Source organism: Elephas maximus, chromosome 1 (assembly GCF_024166365.1).
Source record: "Elephas maximus indicus isolate mEleMax1 chromosome 1, mEleMax1 primary haplotype, whole genome shotgun sequence".
In the NCBI taxonomy this organism is placed as follows: Eukaryota; Metazoa; Chordata; class Mammalia; order Proboscidea; family Elephantidae; genus Elephas; species Elephas maximus.
In genome coordinates, this window is record NC_064819.1 from 142,419,938 (window position 1) to 142,441,155 (window position 21,218).

Consider the following 21,218-nt stretch of genomic DNA (forward strand, 5'->3'; position numbering starts at 1 on the left):
TATGGGGCAGCTCTACTCTGTCCTATAGGGTTGCTAGGAGTCGGAATCGACTCCTTGGCACTGGGTTGGTTTTTGGTTTTTTTATACGACTATTATGTGCATTAACAATGTACACCTGGCAATAACAAACCCAAGGTGCAAGGTGAAAATAACACTGGCTGGATGGTTAAGGTTATGTGTCAACTTAGCTGGGCCATGACTCTTAGTGGTTTGGCAGTTATGTAATGATGTAATTTGGTAGTTATGTAATAATGCTGTCATCCTCCATTTTCGTATAACATCGATTTTCAAAAAACGACCCGGTCTTTGCAACCTAACCACGTCACCAAGTGATGAGTGGGTGTATATTTATTCAATTTTCGAAAACAGACCAATAAATGAAAAACAAAGTTGCAGAAATCACTGTTCATTATTGATTTGAAATATCAGCCCCTTTAAAGTTTGAAGGAAGAAAAGGAACAAAATAGTGAAAAGTGTCATTCACAGTGAATCATTCACAAGAGTCTTTGAAGAATGGTCTATGTGCACGAGTCTACAGAACTAATTACTAAAAATAAACAGAAGGTCCGCTGATCTCTTAAAATTAGAAATTAGGTAGTATCCAGCCTGCGGGTTCTTGTGTGTTACTCTCTTATGAAGATGATGATTCACAAATTCTGCCATAAGTCACTTTTTCTTAGATCACATCTAATTATTTTTAAGGATTGATGTATTTTTCTAATCACAATACTAATGCACGCTCAATTTAGAAAAAACAAGAAAAATTCATAATTCTATCACCTAGAGCAATTACTTTTTTGCAAAGGTTTTCATCATCAACAGCTTTTTAACAGCTATACTGTATTCCTCAGAATATGAAAAAGTTTTAGAAAAAGAAGCCAGTTGCCACTGAGGTGATTCTGACTCATGGCACCCCATGATGTGTCAAGGTAGAACTATGCTCCATAGGGTTTTCAATGACCAATTTTCAATGAAAGTAGATTGCCAGGCTTTCTTCCAAGGCGCCTAGGGGTGGACTTGAATTTCCAAACTTTCAGTCAGCAAATGATCACTTTAACAGTCTGCACCACCCAGGGACTGAAACAGGGTTTAAGTGTGGCAGACCTATGTTCAAACCTGACACTGGTAGAGGCTTTAAGCAAGTTACTTTCTCTAAGCTTCAATTTCTCCAGTTACATAACTAGAAACATTTTCTACATACACTTGGCTTTATTACTCTCTTTGACATGCTCCAATTTTTCAAATTTTTAGTCTTTTCAATCAATATTTTTGCTTTCCTTTCTGATTTCTTTTACTGCTTTAATATGAAGAATCCTCTTACTCAGCCAGCAGGATGGTAAATATCCACTTACATTTTCTTTTACTTTTTTGTGATTTAAATTTCTTGTTTAACTTCTTCATATATCTGCAGTTTTAGTACACATCATAAAATGAGTCTCCAAAGATGTTTTCTCCCACAATCGAGCAATCATTTGGCCCAGACTTTTCATTTACAAATCCTTTCCTTTTCTATTAAATTATGTACTTCTGTGCTAAGCCACTGACATGCCTGAGTCTATTTACATGCCAGTACCAAAATCTTAGGAGTCCTGATGGTACAGCAGTTAAGTGAGTGCTCGGCTGCTAACCAAAAGGTTGCAGTTAGAAACCACCTGCCAGCAGATCCACAGGAGAAAGACCTGGTGATCTGCTCCTGTAAAGATTACAGCCAAGAAAACCCAATGGGGAAGTTCTACTCTGTCGCATTGGGTCGCTTAGAGTTGAAACTGACTCCACAGCACCTCACAACCGTGTATCTTCATTTTTATAATCTGATGTTTTAATATCTATCTCCTTATCATGAATCTATTTTAAAGTAATTTTATTCTTGATTGTCTTAATGTATCGTCTAATCTGAGAATCACTGAAAGATTTTTTTTTTTAATCAATTTGTTGGATATATGAGTTGAATTTCATTCACTTATAAACAAATGACATCTTTCTATCCAGGAACACAGCATGTTCTTCCTATAGCTGGGTCCATTTTTAATGCAGTTATTTCTAGGAAAAGAAAGATAAATATAGCAATTAAAGTTACCTGTTTTTCTCACTATAAAAACCTATACCACTGAATCAAGTTCATGAGAAAAACACTGGGTAGCTGCCACAAAACAGTATGTGCATTTTAACATTTTAAAAGAGACATTAGAAAAATGCCTGATAAATCTCTGTAAATAATAAAGAACTAAATATCATTTACTATTAAATGCCATTAAAATACCATTACCTCTCTCCAAAAGCACTCTGCAAAATGGACAATGGCACATGGTAAAACTGCAATAAATTATCCAAGATCCAAAGTGACCACGGTTTTTAAAAGATCATTTCATAAAAATTAAAATTACTATGAATCAGCAAAAATTCAGAGGTTAGTTTTTGTTGTTACTGTTGCTGTAACTGCTAGAACAGTATCACATACTATAAAATATCTACTGTGGTGCAGAAAGCTGCAACTCCTCAACAATCAGAACTAGAGGGCCCCAGAACTAATGCCCACAATCTCTGCCAACTCATGAAAGCAGAGGCCTGCTGGCAGCAAAATGTGTGCAAGGAGAAGCAGGGGGGTGCAGATTCCAAAACCTGAAGAATAAGTATTTGTGACAGCAGAATTAGGTGAAGAGGCAAAAAGAAGACAGAGTAAATAACTCAGAAGGTACCTCAGTACAACCTGGGCTCTTTTCCAATACAGAAAAATGAGTACTTAGGTAAGGAACAACATCCGAGTATTTTACCAGAATGTTATTTTTACTAATTTTCATTAAATTCATTTTTGTACCTGGTTTTGACTAATTTTAACTGTGATTCTAGTTAAATACTTGAAACTAAGCTTGAGCAAACTACAAAAATAGTGACAAACACATAAGAACACATGAAAACAAATTCTAAACTGATGCTATCCCCAAATATAGGAAAATGAGTAGTTTTCCAAATGAAATAATGTTATATTCATAAACAGACACTGAGAGGTCAATTTCTGTAGAAATGACCTTCACAGTTCTTTGCAAGTACAAACAGCTGTCTATATATGGTATTGGTGATGCCAGAATTTCTATCAGATAAATGTACTGTGTGGTATAAAGTATTTAACAAGGCATAAAATTACATTAAGTTTTTTTGTTTGTTTGTTTTAGAGAACCACAAAAGTGTTCTAATGAAAAGGAGAAATGACTACAGGGTCACAAAAGATAGCTAATTGTAATTCTGTAAAAGAGAAGCTGTGCTAAAGCTAGGAGTCAAATACCTTGAGACAATGGCTCTGAAGGAAGAGAAAAGCCACCAGGGCTTAAAGCTAGGGAGGTTTCTAATTAGAAGGACTTCAAGAATCTGATGACAGAAAAAGTCTTATTACCGGCTGCAATTAACAATGTGAGTAAATGTCAAATGCAATACGACATACAACAAAGGTGAGGCCAGAGAGCACAGTTACGACGTGTAAAAGGTTTATAAAATAATGGCTAATATTTGTTGAGTGCTTTACTGTGTGCCTGGCACTGTTGTAGGCACTCTACATATATTCTCATTTAATCCTCACCCATCCTTTCAAGTGGTTACTATTATCACCATTTTTGCCAATAAGGAAACAAAAGGACAGAATGGTTAAGTAACTTCCCCAGTGGTAAAGCCCAGGTTTGCACTCAAGCAATCTGATGCCAAAGTACACATTCTTAACTGTGATACACTGCCTATGGAAACAGATGTTAGGAAAAAACACTAAAAGGAAACATGCCAAAATATTAATAGCAGACAAGTGATGAAACTGATTGGCTTTTGAGCTGTACTGTTTTCCACATTTTTTCCATTGAGCATATATTCATTTTAAATTTTTTCATTTTTTATTTCTGCAAAAACTAATTTTTTAAAATTAAAGTATGGCTTAATCTATCTCACAAAAGCAATATGAAAAAACATCAAAATAGATTAATTTAAATTCAAAGACTCATAAAAATAGACTAAGGGATAAAGATGTACAGAATTTACACTAATCATAAAAATACTAAAGTATATTAAAGTATATGAATATATAGTACGCTAGAGAGAATGGCCATCATTGCCTATCTGACAATGGATTGAAAATGTTATTAAAAAAGAATTCATATCTGGTTTCATTTGAAAGCCACAAAATGCTAAAACAGGCCATCAATTTTGTTTGTAAAATCCTTCTCACTGAGTTTTTCAAGTAAAAGGGAAACACATCGAAGACAGTTCAGGTTCAACTGTATTTGTGAGGGACCTGTTTTAATTCATTACAGAGCAACAATGGAAAAGCTTGTTATAGTAATTCTGGGGTTATAACATAAATATCCATAATTTGACAATAAAATATTCATAATCTGACAACCAGAGATAATCTGGGAAACAATTCAACATAGATTGGTTTATTTCTATAGCACCATCTGGTCTATATCATCCTGCACCAGTCACATAGGAACAGGACAAACAGTATTTGCAATCGTAATGAACTATTAACAGTCCCAACTTTAGTTAAAGTAGGAGGGGGTTGCAACATTAGAAGGATGATCCTATAATCAGCTTTTTGTCCACCAAAAAAACAAACTAATGGGAAATCGAATAGTAAACAAATGTCCATGAGAGCTTCTTTTCTTATTTTACTACTGTAACTAAAATAATTAATATGCGCAGTAGCTACCCTCCAAATCGCTACATGTTCAATTTTGGTGTTTAGCTCTACCTCCTATTTAAAAGATACCACATTTTTAAGATTTAGCAGGAACCACAAAGATGAATAATGTCTGGAAAGGAAACCCTAATACTAACAGAAATAAAACACAGAAAGTGAAGAATGATGATTCCAAGAGTTAAGCCAAAAATTTCATAAACTGAGTACGTAACAAGCACTAAAAGAAAAAAAAAGAGGCAGCCATTATAATCACTAGGAATATGAATATTTACTCTTGCTCCTTTCTTTCCTGGAAACTCATCTAATGCTAGTTTTAAGTGTTTCTTTAGTAGTTGTTAAATAAAAAATTCATTTTTCCTCTGAACAAATGTGTTTAAAGTTACACAGATTTTTTTTCAAGTCAAACATTTTGACATACTTCAATTTCGAGTCAACAAGCATTTACCGGCATTATATAGGGTCGCTATGAGTGGAAATCAACTCAACAGCAATGGGTTTGGTTTTTGTTTATATGGGCCAAGTACAGGGGATGGGAGAATGAAAACGAAAAGACATGGTACTTACCCTCATAGAGAATGCAGTCTAGCAGGGAAGAAAGACATGAAACAAGGACTTACAACAATAAGTGTTATCAAATAAAAGGTATGGTGAAATCTTGAAATGCGCAGCAAAGGGTTTCAAACATGTTGTGGGGAGAGGAAGTGGGAGTTAGGGTACACGTCTGACATTTACTAATACCTAAAAAATGAATGTTGATGGAAAGGCATGTGCAATGGCCTGAGGCTGCAAAGAGCAAAGCATTCAAGCAACATAAAAAAGTCCAGTATGGCTAGCACATAGAATGTAGGGTGGCCAAGTGTGAAGAGAAAAGACTGAAAAGGCAGGCAGGAGGCACACTACAGAGTGCTATCCAAGATATGTTAGGCGTTTTGGACTATAGCCTACAGACAAGATATTAAGGGTCTTTAAGGTTTTTAGGGGGGAGGGAGTGGAAATATTAAGATTTGCTTTTGGATAATTTATTGCAGTTTCATCTCTCAACTACAATGAGAATGAATGGGAAGGGATGTAACTAAAAGCAAAAGCCAACTTTGCAAAAGAAATCAAAGCATTCAAAAAACAAAATTTCATTTTAGAAACAATTTAATCAGTTTGACATCAAGAGATTTCTAAGGTTTTCTCAAGGAATTGAGCATTTTCTCTCAAATTTAAATACTGGTATTTACCCAGTAAGTCATAAACTTCAAAGAACATATTTCATTGTCTTTAGTCCGTATATTGAGACCTATTTCAGAAGCTGCATATACCAAAACCAGTAAATGGACACAGCTGATACAACTTGAATGCATAAAGATCAAAGAATTTGACAGACAAGGCAAAGCACCAGGTACTACATAAATATGATTTAAAGTTAAATATATAAGATACGAAGCAAAATAACCAAGAATATAACCCAAGTTAGTTACTACCTCTCTAAGCTTCAGTTTCCTCAAAATAAAGTGAGAGTATTCTGCAGCACTGCTATGAAAAGCAAATGAGACAAAATGTTTTATAAATTAAAAGGCATTACGTACTAGCATCTATACTGACTGCCTCTAAACATCCAAATCCTAACATATTTTAAAAGTAAGTCTGACTAAACATACTTTTTCAGTTTTTTTTTTTTTAAATACTTTTTTAAAAGGCTTTTTTAGGAGATCATTTTTTTCCCTGTATCTTCCTTAAGGAGCTTCCTTAGGGAGCAGAACAAACTGCTGTTTAACTGCTCAGTCCATTGCTGGTCACAGACTTTCCAGTTTCAAAAGACATCTAGAAAAAAACCATTTGAATCCTTAACTTCGGAGAACCACCACTGAGAATCAAAATAAAAAATCAGAGGCCTAAAAAGAATATATGGGCTAATTTGCTTCACTTACACAAATATGAAAATTCAACATCAAATCCAATAATCACTCTGGAAAAATACGTGACGCAAACTAAAAGAGGAAGTGGCTAGTATTTTCTAATTAATACTGGAATTGCTTGCCACACATATCACACAGAGTAGGGGAAATCCTTCACCATTATCTATAATCTAAACACAAACTTCACCTTATTATTTACAAAAGAAAACATAACTACAACAGCAACAATTTAAACTCACCTAGGGAAACTGTCATTCTTCAAAGTTTCTCCCCCTTTTTTTGGTCAATCATAATTTTGAAAATGAATTTATGCACAAGAAAGAATATAAGTAAATGTCTGCATTATATATTAAAACTGTTGCATAATGTACATTAAAACTTTATTTCCTAAAAAAAAAAAAAAAAAATGGGAGTCTCTTACAGGTAAACCTGTTTTTAAGAGGGAAGGAGTGGGAAGGGCAAGAAGTTTAAAAAAAAAAAAAGATGATGATTGTGCCAAAGGGAAATACGAAGATCATTCAGGGAACAGATTAAAAGACAAAGACTCAAGTAAAAAAGAATATACGTAAGTCAGAAACAAACAACACAAATTACAAAAATATAAGATTAAAATTAAGACCTCGAAAACAGAATGAAATGGTAGTAGAAAACTGAGGTTACTGAGAAAATAAACAGTTCAAAATAAATGTATTTTAGTAAGTGTTGAGTAGATACTAACCAGAGATAAAGTACAAGAGTAGAAGGCAGGGAAGGTACAAGATTGATAAAGACTATTAGGGAAGGAGTAACTTAACAGGAAAGAAACCAGATATTATCGTTATCTAACAATTTATTCAATTATGTAAAATAATTAAATGGTAAATGTTATACATTACATTGCATTCATTCTATACTAAAATTGTATGTTAAGTCTTAGAGATTTATAATAATAATAAAACTATCTTTCTAATAATTAACTAAGACGTATAGTCATACAAGGAAAAAAAATTGTAAAAGGCTAGGAAAAAAAATTCCTGATTGAATAAATTTTAAGAAATTACCAACTGCAGAATAAGTCAAATACAACATTGGCAATATGGAAAAATACCAAAAAGTTCTGATTTGAACCCCTGCTGAGAATTTGCATTTCTGCCCCAAATATACTGAATCAGAATCTATACTTTACAAGATCCCCAGGTGATTCTTATGTACAGTAAATTTTGAGAACCACTGCTCTACTAGTGTTTCTCAGAAATGATCCCTAAACCAGCAGCACGAGCATCACCTGGGAACTTGCTGGAGCCCTGGGGGCACGGTGGTAAAGAGCGCAGCTAGTAACCAAAAGGTCAGCAGTTCAAATCCACCAGCCGCTCCTTGGAAATGCTGCGGGACAGTTCTATTCTGTGCAGGCCACTATGAATTGGAACGGACTAGAGGGCAGTGGGTTTTGGTTTTGGTGGGAACTTGTTAGGAGCCCTGGCGGTGCAGTGGTTAAAGCACTTGGCTGCTACCTGAAAGGTTAGCAGTTTAAACCAAGCAGCCGCTCCACGGGAGAAAAATGTGGCAGTCAGCTTCCATAAAGATTAGAAACCCTATGGGGCAGCTCTACTCTGTCATATAGAATCGATATGAGTTGGAACGGGCTAGGGGGCAGTGGGCTTGGTTTGGGGAACTTGTTAGAAATGCAAATTCTCAGCAGATGTTCTAAAAATGGGAACAAAACAGTGCAGAGCCCTAACTGAAAATAAAAAGTTAAGAATCTTCTCTTTAAAAAGTACTCAGAATTTGTTAGCAAAATAATTCATTAAATGATTATTATAGAAGGAAAGGCAGAAAGTAACATTTATCATCTTCTTTATGCCTCACTGTGTTGTATCTCATTTAAATCACCAAATAACACATATGGTAGGTATTATCCCTGTTTTGGAGCCCTGGTGGCAAAGTGATTGAGAGTTTGGCTCCCAACCAAAAAGGCTGGCAGTTCAAATTCACAAGCTGCTCCTTGGAAGCCCTATGGGGCAGTTCTACTCTGTCCTATAGGGTTGCTATGAGTCGCAATCGACTCAACGGCAACAGGTTTGGTTTTTTGGGGGGATCCCTGTTTTACAATTCAGGAAATCAAAGTGCTGACAAATTAAACAATTCGCCTAAGGTCACATATCTAAAACAGAATTAAGATCTATATCTAGTTTTAAGTGACTCCTTGCTGCCTCTGGTTAAACTAGTTCTCTTAAGAATCACAAAACCGTAAAGGTAGGTGAGATCTAAGACTTGTTTTAATGTACAGGAGGCTTCTTAGCACTCACTGAATGTTTGGGTAGTTAAGCTGAATTTCAAGGCAAGAACATTTCTGTACACTCACACATTTTTAAGAATCCGATTCCCCAAGACTTCTTATCCCATCCACCAAGACTACAGAGCTTAACGGCAACCTTGCCACTTCTAGAAGCAATAAGTAAAACAACAAATATGTGAAAGTGCCTAGGCAAAGCCAAAAGAAAACAAAAAAAGGGAGAAATGGAGGACCTAGAGATAAAAAATTTACTTTGGTAATACGGCAAATGTAGGGAAGATCCAAACGACAAGGTGATCAGCAAAAGATTAATGTATTACAATCTTTTTCACAAGTCAAACATCTATTAAACGAATCCCCAAATTTAATTTTAAGAAACTGCTTTAATGTATCTAAATCTTTTCTGATCTCCCGCCAGGCCCATTTATTGTTGAACATAGGGCTGTTTACTATAGGTAAGTAAAGAGTAAACTATATATGAAAACAGGCCTAAAGTGCCTAACTGGGAGAAAAAAGAATGCCAGGGATTCACCAATACCTTGGAAAGCAAATGCTGCTATGCTAAGGCCACACTCATGCATCTCCTTCCACAGAAAATGAGTTAGGTGCTGGTAATAAGAAGAGATGGGTGGGATCTTTTGTTTTTGTTTTTGAAAATATTATTAAAAGAGATTCCAGAGTGCTAGAAAGCAGCTGAACATTTTGGGTCTCCTGCCCTGAGACTGATGACTTTCAGTTCAATTTTCATAATTTACATCAAGGAACTGTAGGTACAAAGTAGGTGAGATTAAAAAAAAAACAAACTCGTTGCCATCAAGTCAATTCCAACTCATGGTTACCCCATGTCTCAGAGAGTGGAACTCTCCATAGGGTTTCCTGGTTTTAATCTTTATGAAGCAGTTCACCAGGTCTTTCTTCCACTGAGCCACTGGATTGGTTTGAACTGCCAGCCTTTAGGTTAGCGGCCAATCTTCAACCACTTGCACCACACAGGCTCTTTGTTGGGATTGATAAGCAGATAATAGCATAAGCAAACACTGGGACAAGATCAAGAGTGGGTTCTTAAATTGTGCAGAAATGGGTTTTAACATACCAAGTATCATGAATTAACCCAGTCTACTCATAAACCTTACTTTCTTAAAAATCCATTTCTGGATTTTTTTTTCCTCACCTCAAAGCTATCCTTGGACCATGTCTCTCTCGTTCCTACCAACTATTGCATTTTTCACCTTCCATTCACCTCTGAACTTTTCCCATCCCACTCCAATTCATCAATTACATCTATTATCTACTGCTTTTTCATTTAATATTTACTAGTGGGGAGGGGTTGAATCCATAAAGAATAATAAATAATTTCTGTCCACCAGGACTTTATAATACAGTAGATGAAACAAAGGCAAATAAATGGCCATAACCATGTAACAGAAGCTATACTACAGATAAGAGTAAGTACTTAATTCTACTGCCCAAAAACCAAACTAAACTCATTGCCACCGAGTCGATTCCAACTCATAGTAACCCTATAGGACAGAGTATAACTGGTCCATAGGGTTTCAAAGGCTGCAAATTTTACAGAAGAGGACTGCCACATCTTTCTCCCACAGAGTGGCTGGTAGGTTTGAACTGCTGACCTTTTGGTTAGCAGCAGAGCACTCTAACCACTGCACCACCACAGCTCCCTAATTCTGCCCAGTGGCATTTAAGTTTTAACAGATGAGTAGATAGATATTCATAAAAAAAAAAAAAAAAAAAACGGCTAAAAAACAGAGGGACATTCCATAGAGAAATAAAGCATGTGCAGATACAAAGAGATGAAAAAGACCATAAGAGATGCCAAAGCACTGTAAAAAGCTGGAGCAAGAGGTACAGGTGAGGAAACAGCAGCAAAAGTGGAAGAAGTCAGCCTTGCGTGCCACATTAAAAGAGCTGAGACTATTCTAAGTCAATGGAGGGCAGGAGGAAGCATAGGATCCCATCTGCATTTTAGAAAGTTTAGAGCAATGGCTCTCAACTGAAGGCTCTTTGTCAAATGGAGGCATTTTGTTTGCCCCTAGGGTATAATTTAACAATGTCTGAAGATATTTTGTTTGTCACAACTGGAGGTGGGAAGAAGGTAGAAGGGCGGATGCTGCAGGCATTTAAGGGGAAGAGGCCTGGGATGCTGTTGAACATCCTACAATGCACAGGAAAGCCACCTACAGCAAGGAATTATCCAGGCCAAAATATCAATACTGCCAAGGCTGAGAAATCTTGGTTTACAGCTAAATCTTAGGACACAGGAATAAGACTAGAGACAGGGGACCAGGCAGCCTAAGTTCTGGGAAGAGAGAATCCATGTTCTTGTTTAGCTTGTATCTCCAGATCCTAGCCTAATGCCTGATACAATATAAAAAGAGATAGACAGCTGCCATCCATTCTACTCCAACTTATGGTAACCTTATGCAAATATACGTAAATACAGAACTAAATGTTGGCTGGTCCTGTGTCATCCTGACAATCACCAGCATGTTCCTTCATTGCAGCTATTGCGTTAATCCATCTTGCCAAGGGATTCCCTTTCCCTCGGCCTCTTCTTTACCAAACGTAATGTCCTCCCCCAGTAACTGTTCCCTCCTGATGACATATCTAAAACAATGCTCTGTTGTGGTCCATAAGGTTTTCACTGGCTAGTTTTCAGAAGCAGATCATCTTTCTTCCTAGTCTATCATATTCTGGAAGCTCCACTGAAACCTGTCCACATGGATGGCCCTGCTGGTATTTTAAATACCAGAGGCATTGCTTCCAGCATCACAACATGCAAGCTACTACAATAAGACAAAATGACAGACAAGTGGTAGCGACACAGTACGTTGTTATTGTTAGGTACTTCTGAGTCAGTTCCAACTCACAGCGTCCCTATGTACAACAGAATGAAACACTGCCAGGTCCTGTGCCATTCTCATAATCATCATGCTTGAGCCCACTGTTGCAGCCATTGTATCAATCCATCTCACTGAGGGTCTTCCTCACTTCTGCTGACCAAACATGATGTCCTTCTCCAGTGACTGATCCCTCTTGATAACATGTCCAAAGTATGTGAGACAAAGTCTCACCATCCTTGCCTCTGGCTGTACTTCTTCTAAGACAGATTTGTTACCTCTTTTGGCAGTCCACGGTATATTCAATATTTTTTGCCAACGCCAAAATTCAAAGGCCTCAATTTTTCTTCAGTCTTATTTATTGTCCAGCTTTCGCATGCATACAAGGCAATTGAAAACACCATGACTTGGGTCAGAAACACCTTACTCCTTCCTTAAAGTAGTACCTTTGCTTTTTAACACTTTCACGAGCTCTTTTGCAGCAGATTTTCCCAATGCAATGTGTCTTTTGATTTCTTGACTGCTGCTTTCACGAGTGTTGATTGTGGATCCAAGTAAAATGAAATCCTTGACTTCAATCTTTTCTCCTTTTATCATGATGTCACTTATTGGTCCAGTTGTGTGAATTTTTGTTTTATGCTGAGGTGTAATCCACACTAAAGGCTGTGATCTTCGATCTTCATCAATAAGTGGTTGAAGTCCTCTTCACTTTTCAGCAAGCAAGGTTGTATCATCTGCATAATGCAGGTTGTTAAAGAGTCTTCCTCCCATCCTGATACCTCACTCTTCTTCATATGGTCCAGTTTCTCATATTATACAGATGCTCATTATTTACCTCGTGACTGAATGAACGATGCACAACTCCAGGCAAAAGGTAACAAAGGCCTAAAATCTGGCTATGATAATGGGAAACAGATTCAAAAGAGTAAAACAGCATATACATGTATTATTTACTACATAAAGAGCCCTGGTGGCACAGTGCTTAAAGTGCTTGGCTGCTAAGCAAAAGGTCAGTGGTTGGAACCCACCAACCATTCCATGGGAGAAAGATGTGGTAGACTCTGCTCCCGTAAAAATTTACAGCATTGGAAACCCTATGAGGCAGTTCCACTCTGTCCTGTAATACAGGTCACTATGAGTCAGAATCGACTTGGCAGCAATGGGTTTGGTTTTGGTTATTTACTAAATAGACCTAAGAGTGAACGAGAAGTCTAAAACGAGTTCCAGGCTTCCGCCTTGGAATAACAAGTGTCTGAGGGTTAAAAGTTCAGTCTTAGGGACTTTTAAGTTTAAGAAAAATGTGAGATATCCAAATACACAGGTGTAATAGTTTACATATAGAGTGAAAATATCATCTCAGAAAGGAAAATCCAATTTAGCCACCAACCTGATCTTAAATAGTCCTCTGAGTTATAGCAAGAGGTTTGCTTCAATAAACAAATGGCCAAATCCTAAGCGCAATACGATATCCCGGACTGGATACCGGAATAGAAAAAGGGAAATTAGTGGAAAAACTTTGGGAAGTCTCTAAAAAGTTTGGTGTTTGAATTAATGGCAATATACCAATATTGGTTTCCTAGTTTTGAGAAATATAACATAAGATTAGGAGCCCTGTTGCCGCAGTAGTAAAGTGCTTAGCTGCTAACACAAAGGTCAGTGGTTTGAAACCACCACTGGCTCCATGGGAGAAAGATGTGGCAGTTTGCTTCCATTAAGATTTATAACCTTGGAAACCCTATGGGGCAGTTCTACTTTGTCACGTAAGGTCACTATGAGTCAGAATCTACTCAACAGCAAGGGGTTTGGTTTTTGGTTTTAATATAAGATTATTAACATTAGGGAAGACAAGGTGAGAGTATATAAGAATTCTTCAAAATATCTATGTAACTTTTCTGTAAATAATTTATTATTCCAAAATAAAAAGTTAATATTTTTTAAAAGTATCTCATATATGTCAAAATTTAAATATTTGTATATATATTAAACATTTAAATCTATATTTTAAATAAAGCTAAAAAGTTAAGAAGAGTTTTCTTTTTTCCATTGACACTTAGTAACACCACCTGACCAAAGAAAGGGCAAAGAAAATGTTTAAGAGTAACCAGGCAGAAAACAGCAAAGATAAAATAAATCAGTACTATAAATGTTCACATTAAAAAAAAATCTTCTGACCCATACTCTGATAGCTGAAAATAATATACTGTATCACTCTGCAGGCAAACAATTCTCCTGGGAAGCCTGATGAAATACCGTCTTCCCATTATCATCCCATCAGTCATACACTTACAGCAATGCCAAGACAAACTTAACTATCAAGGTGAACTCTGACATGATACTAGCCTATGACTACAGTAAGTTTAGTCATTTTAATTAGTCCAGCTTCTTGAATGGTTTCAACAAATATATGTAAATACCAAAAAAAAAAGTACGTAAAATCAGCATTTTAGTACACATATTTCCTAATACAAAGAACTAAGATTTTCCAGAAAATGTGAATGGAAGGGGGAATTAAAAAAAAAAAAAAACACTTTTATTTTAAACCTTAAAAATGAAATAAATCTTTCAGAAAAGTATAATAATTATCTGTTTGGTAATGTTACCTGAATATCCCAGTCATATTTCCCTGCTTTGACACAAAGCCCAAGATATTTTTGCCATAATCATAATCCCTATACCCATGTTGAGGAGCCCTGGTGGTGCAGTGGTTAGGTACTCAGCTACTAACCAAAAGGTCGGCAGTTCGAATCCACCAGCCACTCCTTAGAAACCTGTGGGACAGTTCCAAGCTGTCCTACAGGGTAGCTATGAGCCAGAATTGACTCGATGGCAATGGGTTTTTTTTTGTTTTATTTTAATACCCATGTCTTGGTATATTACTTGTCTAACCATCAATGACCTGGTCTAAGTTATTTTATCTGATTTTATAAGTATTTGGTATCTTTTTCCAAAAAAAGACTAACACTGATTTTCTTGAGTAGCCAGCCAAATGTTATCATTGGAAAGTTTAGCTTACTGGGAATATGGCATATCATAATAGGGTAAGACAGTCTGAGGTGAATCCTGTCTTTACAACTCATTAAATGTATGACCTCGGTCAAGTTACCAAACTTCTCCATGCCTCAGTTTCCTTATCTGTAAAATAATAACAGTTTCTATTGACTACAATACTAAAATAACAATAATTCCTATAAACTATAATAATAACACCTATAGACTATTTCAGGCTATAAACAGAAAATAAATGGAAAATGCTTAGCATAGTGCCTGGCACATAGTAATCATTCACACAACAAATGTGGGGAGAAAAGTTACTTACCATTGATCATTCTTACACTTTCATTGCCTATCATATGGCTGAACGACAATGTGTTGAAAACACAAGCAATATATTCCCCTTATAATATGGATGTGCAGTTTTATAATAAGGATAAAGTCTTTCCTAAAGGGAAAATCTCTTAAGATATTTTACCTTTCCATCCTTTCAGGAAATCTACTCTACCGACCCCCCCCACCCCACAATATAATTTCTAAGTGCAGATATACCCTTGTGTCTCAAATCCTTTGTTATTCTTAGTAGTTGTTCATTACAGTAAGAATATATATAAGAATCACTACTTAACAAGGACAATCGTATGTTAAAAAAAAAAAAAAAGTCACCCATGATTATCCACCATACAAATACCACACAGGATACTTTAGTAATAATAATAGGGACTTTGGAAAACAGGTCAGAGGAAATTGCCCAGAATGCCTCACATAGAGACAAAAAGGTAGAAAATACAGACAAGAGAATAACAGAGAGAAGATAAAATGAGAAAAGTCTGGCATGTTTAACTGGAGTCCCAGAGTATAGGAAAAAGAATAGAGCAGAAATGATATTTTGAAATAGGTGAGAAATTTTCAGACTCAGTAAAAAGACATTATGGATTAAAGAATCAAGCAAGATAAAGAAAAAGAAACTGACAAGACATGATAGTCCAACTGCAGAAAACCAAAGAGAAAAAATCTTACAAGTAACCAGGGAAAGAAATCACCTTCAAAGCAGCAACAGTTAGATTTAAACCCAAATATATCAACAATTATATCTAAAGGACTAAAAGCTCAAGATAAAACACAAAGACTGTCATATTTGTTTCGAAGCCACTTCTATGCTAGAGATATTGAAAATAAAAAGATACCAAAAGGACAAAAAGTAAAATAATGAAAAACAAATACTCTATAGATAATAAAGCGATCAAAAACCGATACTATCAATAGATTAAGTATTCAGAAAAGAGAGAGAAGTAAGATTCGGACAGGTTAAAGAAAGACGGAAAATAACATTCTAGGCAGGAGTGTGGGGGTAGGGGTGTGAGGGATTTACAATTAAAATATAAAGGCTTCTGAAAGTCAAGGAGTTTAGACTCGGTAGTCAAGAAGTATACAACCACTAAAATATCTTAATCAACCTCTTTATGCTACACCTTAAGTGACACAGGAAAGTTAGAATTAAATAGAATAGTATTACAGGGTTACACATATCACCTGGACGGGAGGGAGAAGACACTGGAAGCAGGAAGACTAGTCTGCAGGATGTGATAGTAATCCAGGAAAGAAAGGACAAGGGACTAGACAAAGAAGATAGTAGAGGTAAAAGCAATAAATTTAGGAGGCATTTCAACCTACATCAGTTTTCTTCTTTGAAATTCTAAGTGCAAAACAGAAAAAAAAAAAAAAAATGCATTGTGCTTCTTAAAAGATAATCAAAAACTATTTTTGTTTTCCATTACTGTAACTAATCTGAATTACGACTGTTACCCACACCAAGTCAACCTTAATCATACACATTTAATTTTTGGTAAATATAAAATGACAATGAACTATTTAGCCTACATAAGGTACAGTGTATAAAATACATAACACGTTATCATGACTTCTTCACTACTAATATTACTAACGTAAGAAAAAACCTTAGAGTTTAACAGCTTTTTCTCTTTGCTAATGTACAAATAGTAATATGAATTACATAGCAATATGATTTCACAGTAACTGGAAAACATTTTTGTTTACCTTTAAGACCCCTGCTTACTAAGAGAATGTCAACTAGGCTATGAACTCAAACAACTCACCAATGCTGGGTGGGCTGCCATAGTTAATTGGTGACTCAGGTGGTCTTCCACAATGCAACGCAGCGAGAGCAGATCCTTTCCACACAACATGCTTGCAGCCTATTAAACATACACATTTTATGCATACAAAGATAGGACACAAAGACAAAAAGTGAGAAAACAATGCATAAATCCTCTTGGAAATTTTTCATACTTTTATTTGTGCGTAGCAAGGACTGTCGTCCAGCTCCTAATAAAGTCTGTACTCCAGGAACACTTTGAGGAATTTCTTGTTCAAGAAGAGGTCCAAGTCGATGACATATTTGCAGCAAGTGATCAGGTGCTAAATGTCTGTAATACTTCACCTATTATGTAAAAGACAAATATAAATGTTTACTAAACAGATACAATTCTTTGCTATCTAAATCTTCAGAGATTTTTCATTTGATAGGAAATAAAACACATTTTTAAAATATGGCAATTTTTCTTAAAGAAACCACTTACTGGACCTATTAAGGCTGGAGGAATCTCCAAGACTATGGTCCTCAGTTACCCTTCAAACCCTGAATTGAAACTATCCCAAGTCACCTTTAAACTAAGTAACAGTTTGGCTCAAAAAGTAAAGACTGTCGGCCTTGAGTATTGCTTTCTTCTAAAATAATTACCTTTGTAAGACCAAATGGTCACCAGCTATTTTAAAACATAGATGAGAACATTGGGAACAGGGAGTTTAAGTTAATGGGAGTAAAACAACTAGAAGAGAAATAACAATAAGGTTGATACAACGTGAAGAATGTAACCAATGTCACTCATTATGTCATCATGTCTAGAAACTGTGGAATGGGAGCATATTTTGCTGTTCAGACTTTCACCAAAAATAAAATTTTAATTAAAAAAAGAAAAAATAAATAAAATATATATATATAGTAACTTGGTCTGGCTAGTCAACATTTCATTTTACTTGGGGGAAAAGCTCTGTGAAACCACTTGACTCACAGAATAAAATACCTACCCTACCATTTAAGCCACTGGGAAGAGAAAAAGGCTAAAGAATCAAAGTACCCTAAATGTAGTAAGTTATAAATAAAGCAGGTTCTATCAGTGCAAGTACAGATCCATTAAAAATACATAGTACTATAACCTAAAAAGGGTATATCTCAGTTAAATTTTAATTTTCAAAAAACTTCAAACAAAAAAAAAATCATACAACTACAAAATAAATACAATGTTTTGTGCCTTTGGTATTATAAAAAAATCTTCAGCATAATTAAGGATTCAAGAAACTTAACAGTTTATTTTCTCATCACAAAATTTAAGAACATTTAATATGCTGAAATTTATAATTTAATTACCAAAAACCTTATAGACAGAGAAGCAAAACTCCAGCTGTTGATTTAAACAAGTTTCAATTATAAAATAAATCTACCTAATTACAAAAAGTTTGAGTGCTTTTGGAACAACTTCAAAATACTGCTTAATTTAGGCCAGAGTTTGAAGCTATAATATGAAATGTCAATTTGTTTAATCCATCCTGAAAGTCTTTTAGTAAATAAGCAATATCAGCACAACAATCTAAAGAGAAGAAGGTATACTATTTTATCACTCTATATTAGGCGCCAAGTTACAAAAAACTTCCCACTCTATCTAGTTTAGCAGTTCTCAAGGTGCGCTCTTGGAACATCTGGGTGTTCCTGCGGTAAAAACTATCACCTACCATGAACTATGAACTAATATGACTTTATTTGCCTTTTTCACTCTCATTTTCTCAGGAGCATATGGTTAAGAGGAACTACCTTACTCTTTACCATAAAACACTTCTGCCATGGAGACAACATGCAGCTGTACCGTCACTTTGATAAGATAATTTACAGTAGTAAGAGTCTGGCATACGATAGGTGGTCAGTAGTACTGGTAGAAGTATGCTGGGCGGGGGAAGGGGGCTCTGATAGAGTATATGTAATACAATTATACAGACTACATCCCTGTTTTAGAGATTCACAAAGCACATTGACATTAAAGTCTCTGAGAAGTTCTGAGATAAAGAAATCTACTTAATTTCATCTATCTCACAATTTCCCAAATTCATTTAACTACAGAATCCTTTTTCTCTAATAATATCTATTACCTTCACCAAGAACACACTTCAGAAAACACTAATATGACTAAATAAAATAGAAAACAGGATTAGAAAGAAATGTGTGTTTTTAAGTTCTCTCTATAGACTTTTACAGACTATGTATCTTTTCTCTAAACTATACTCCCTCCAAAAATAATTTACTTAAAAATAACAATTAAAAGAAAAGGTCTATTTATAAGGTCCCTTACAGTTCTAAAATTATATGATTAATTTGATTTTTTAAACAGATGAAAATCCCTTCTAAAAATTTTACTTTAATAAGGTGAAGTTCATTACTTACTAATCTTAATTTTGTGATTATTCTGTTTTAGGGTCTTTTGGCAAACTACATTTTCAGATAGTAAACCTGAGAATTCTTATAAAATACTATGAATCTACTTTTTCTGACAATCTTTTTTTGATGACTTGGTATGTTTCAATTTTTCCAAATCAACTTTCATTTTAAAGTCAGAAGAGATAGAAATCTTCCCTTTACCGACCAACCTCCACACTTTCATGTCTCCTTCACGTCTCAGTTCATGCCTTGCTGCCTTCCAAGTTACACCACCCCTACCCCTTCCTGTTGGATACTCTTTGTGCTCCCATAGCACAGAATACTCCCTCCCAAATGTTCATCTCCCAGCACCTTGTAGTGATTTTTATACTACAGTAATTTTTCTTAACATATTTCAAGACCTAGACTGCAGTGAGACTAAGGATAGTGATGAATGAGCCTCTTCCCCAAAGAAATACACATAAAGGTCCTACCACTATCCGTCCTGTCTTTAGAGTTCATGGAAACTGTACTATACTAAAATTGGCAGTTTACCTGCCTATGCCCCACATAAAAAGACACAGGGTATACCCAGTGCTTAATACAGCTCTGATAGTTTAGTGTTTAATAAATTATTAGTTAGATAAATGAACACATGAGAATACGAAGAAACTGACTTCTCCACTCCACAAAACATTTTGTTAATACAGGTCCTAGCAAACAAGGTGAAAAATTTCTACTTTATATTTATGTGGTATAATTCTTTATTTCTTCAAACAAGATTTTTGACAACACAGGTAATATTCAGGTCATCTTATTCTTAATTAAGTGCCATCAAGGAACACAAACCTCAATGCTTGATTCTGTACTTGCTCCCTCATAGCAGTCCCTGAAGTACCTCCAGGAAACGGTGGTAGAGCAGGATTTTATTAACTAACAAACACTCCTCTATATTATCCTCTCTTTCCCAAGGGAAGAATTCTTCTGAGTCCTCCCTCCACCATTTTCTCATCAGATGACCTAGCTTACTTTATAGTAGGAAAACAAAAAGCAAAAAAACTGAAACTTTCTGCCCCTACTCCCATCAGATATATGAACCTACCCACAGCTGTACCTATTCTGTCTCATTAACATAGTTGTCTCTGTTAACATCCAAGATCCAGTCAATATATGCTTTGAATCCTATCTTCTCCAACTTCATGGAAATCCTACCCTAAGAATTAGTCCCTCTACACACCTGTATGTTCACCAACTCCCTCTCAACTAGCTTCTTCCCTTCTAACATCTACATTTAAACATGCTCATTTTGTTTCCCCTTAGGAAAAAGATAAACTCCTGCCAGACACTTATATTCATATCTCCTTCTCCCAAATCCCTCAGCTGCCATCTTCTCTTCCTCTTCAGAAACAAGTTTCTCAAAGAGAGTCCATAGTCAATCTCAGTCTATCTCTCATCCTCCCCTCAACCCACTCCAATCTAGATTCCACCCCCATAAATCCACATAAAATAGATCTTAAGTTCACCAACAGCCTTAAATATTAATAAATTCAATGGGCATTTTAAAAATCTGTATCTTACTATCTCAAAAAAAAAAAAAAAAAAAAACTTGCCATTGAGCTGATTCTGACTCACAGCGACCCTACAGGACAGAGTAGAATTGGCCTATAGGGTTTCCAAGGAGTGGCTGGTGGATTCAAACTGCAGACATTTTGGTTAGCAGCTGAGCTCTTAACCACTTCACCACCAGGGCTCCACTTAATGTCTCAGTATCCTTCAACCCTGTTGAGCACTTCCTCCTCTGCAAATCCTGTCTTCTCTTGACTTCTGTGACACTACCTGGTTATCTTCCTACCTCTAGAGTCACTCCTTTTTTCTTTATGGGCTTATTCTCTTCTACCTAGGCATTACGTCTTAGCCACTAAATTAGAAGTGAAGCTCTTTAAGGTCCAGGATCCCAGGGCTCCATTCCAGAACCTCTTCTCACTCTATACTTTCTCCTTGGACAATCTTAGCCATATCCATGGTTTCA

The 21,218-nt window shown here is 35.8% G+C and overlaps 1 protein-coding gene across 3 annotated transcripts in view; it reads right to left on the reverse strand.

Moving 5' to 3' along the window:
- Positions 1–21,218, reverse strand: part of PHIP (pleckstrin homology domain interacting protein) — a 141,301-nt gene that overhangs the window by 106,219 nt on the left and 13,864 nt on the right. For all 3 annotated transcript variants that reach the window (XM_049895981.1, XM_049895991.1, XM_049895974.1), the window contains exons 5-6: positions 17,014–17,164; positions 16,821–16,919 (exon numbers count right to left, since the gene is read on the reverse strand). In XM_049895981.1, coding sequence (XP_049751938.1) covers positions 16,821–16,919; positions 17,014–17,164 — 250 coding nt within the window. The remainder of the gene's footprint in view (positions 1–16,820; positions 16,920–17,013; positions 17,165–21,218) is intronic.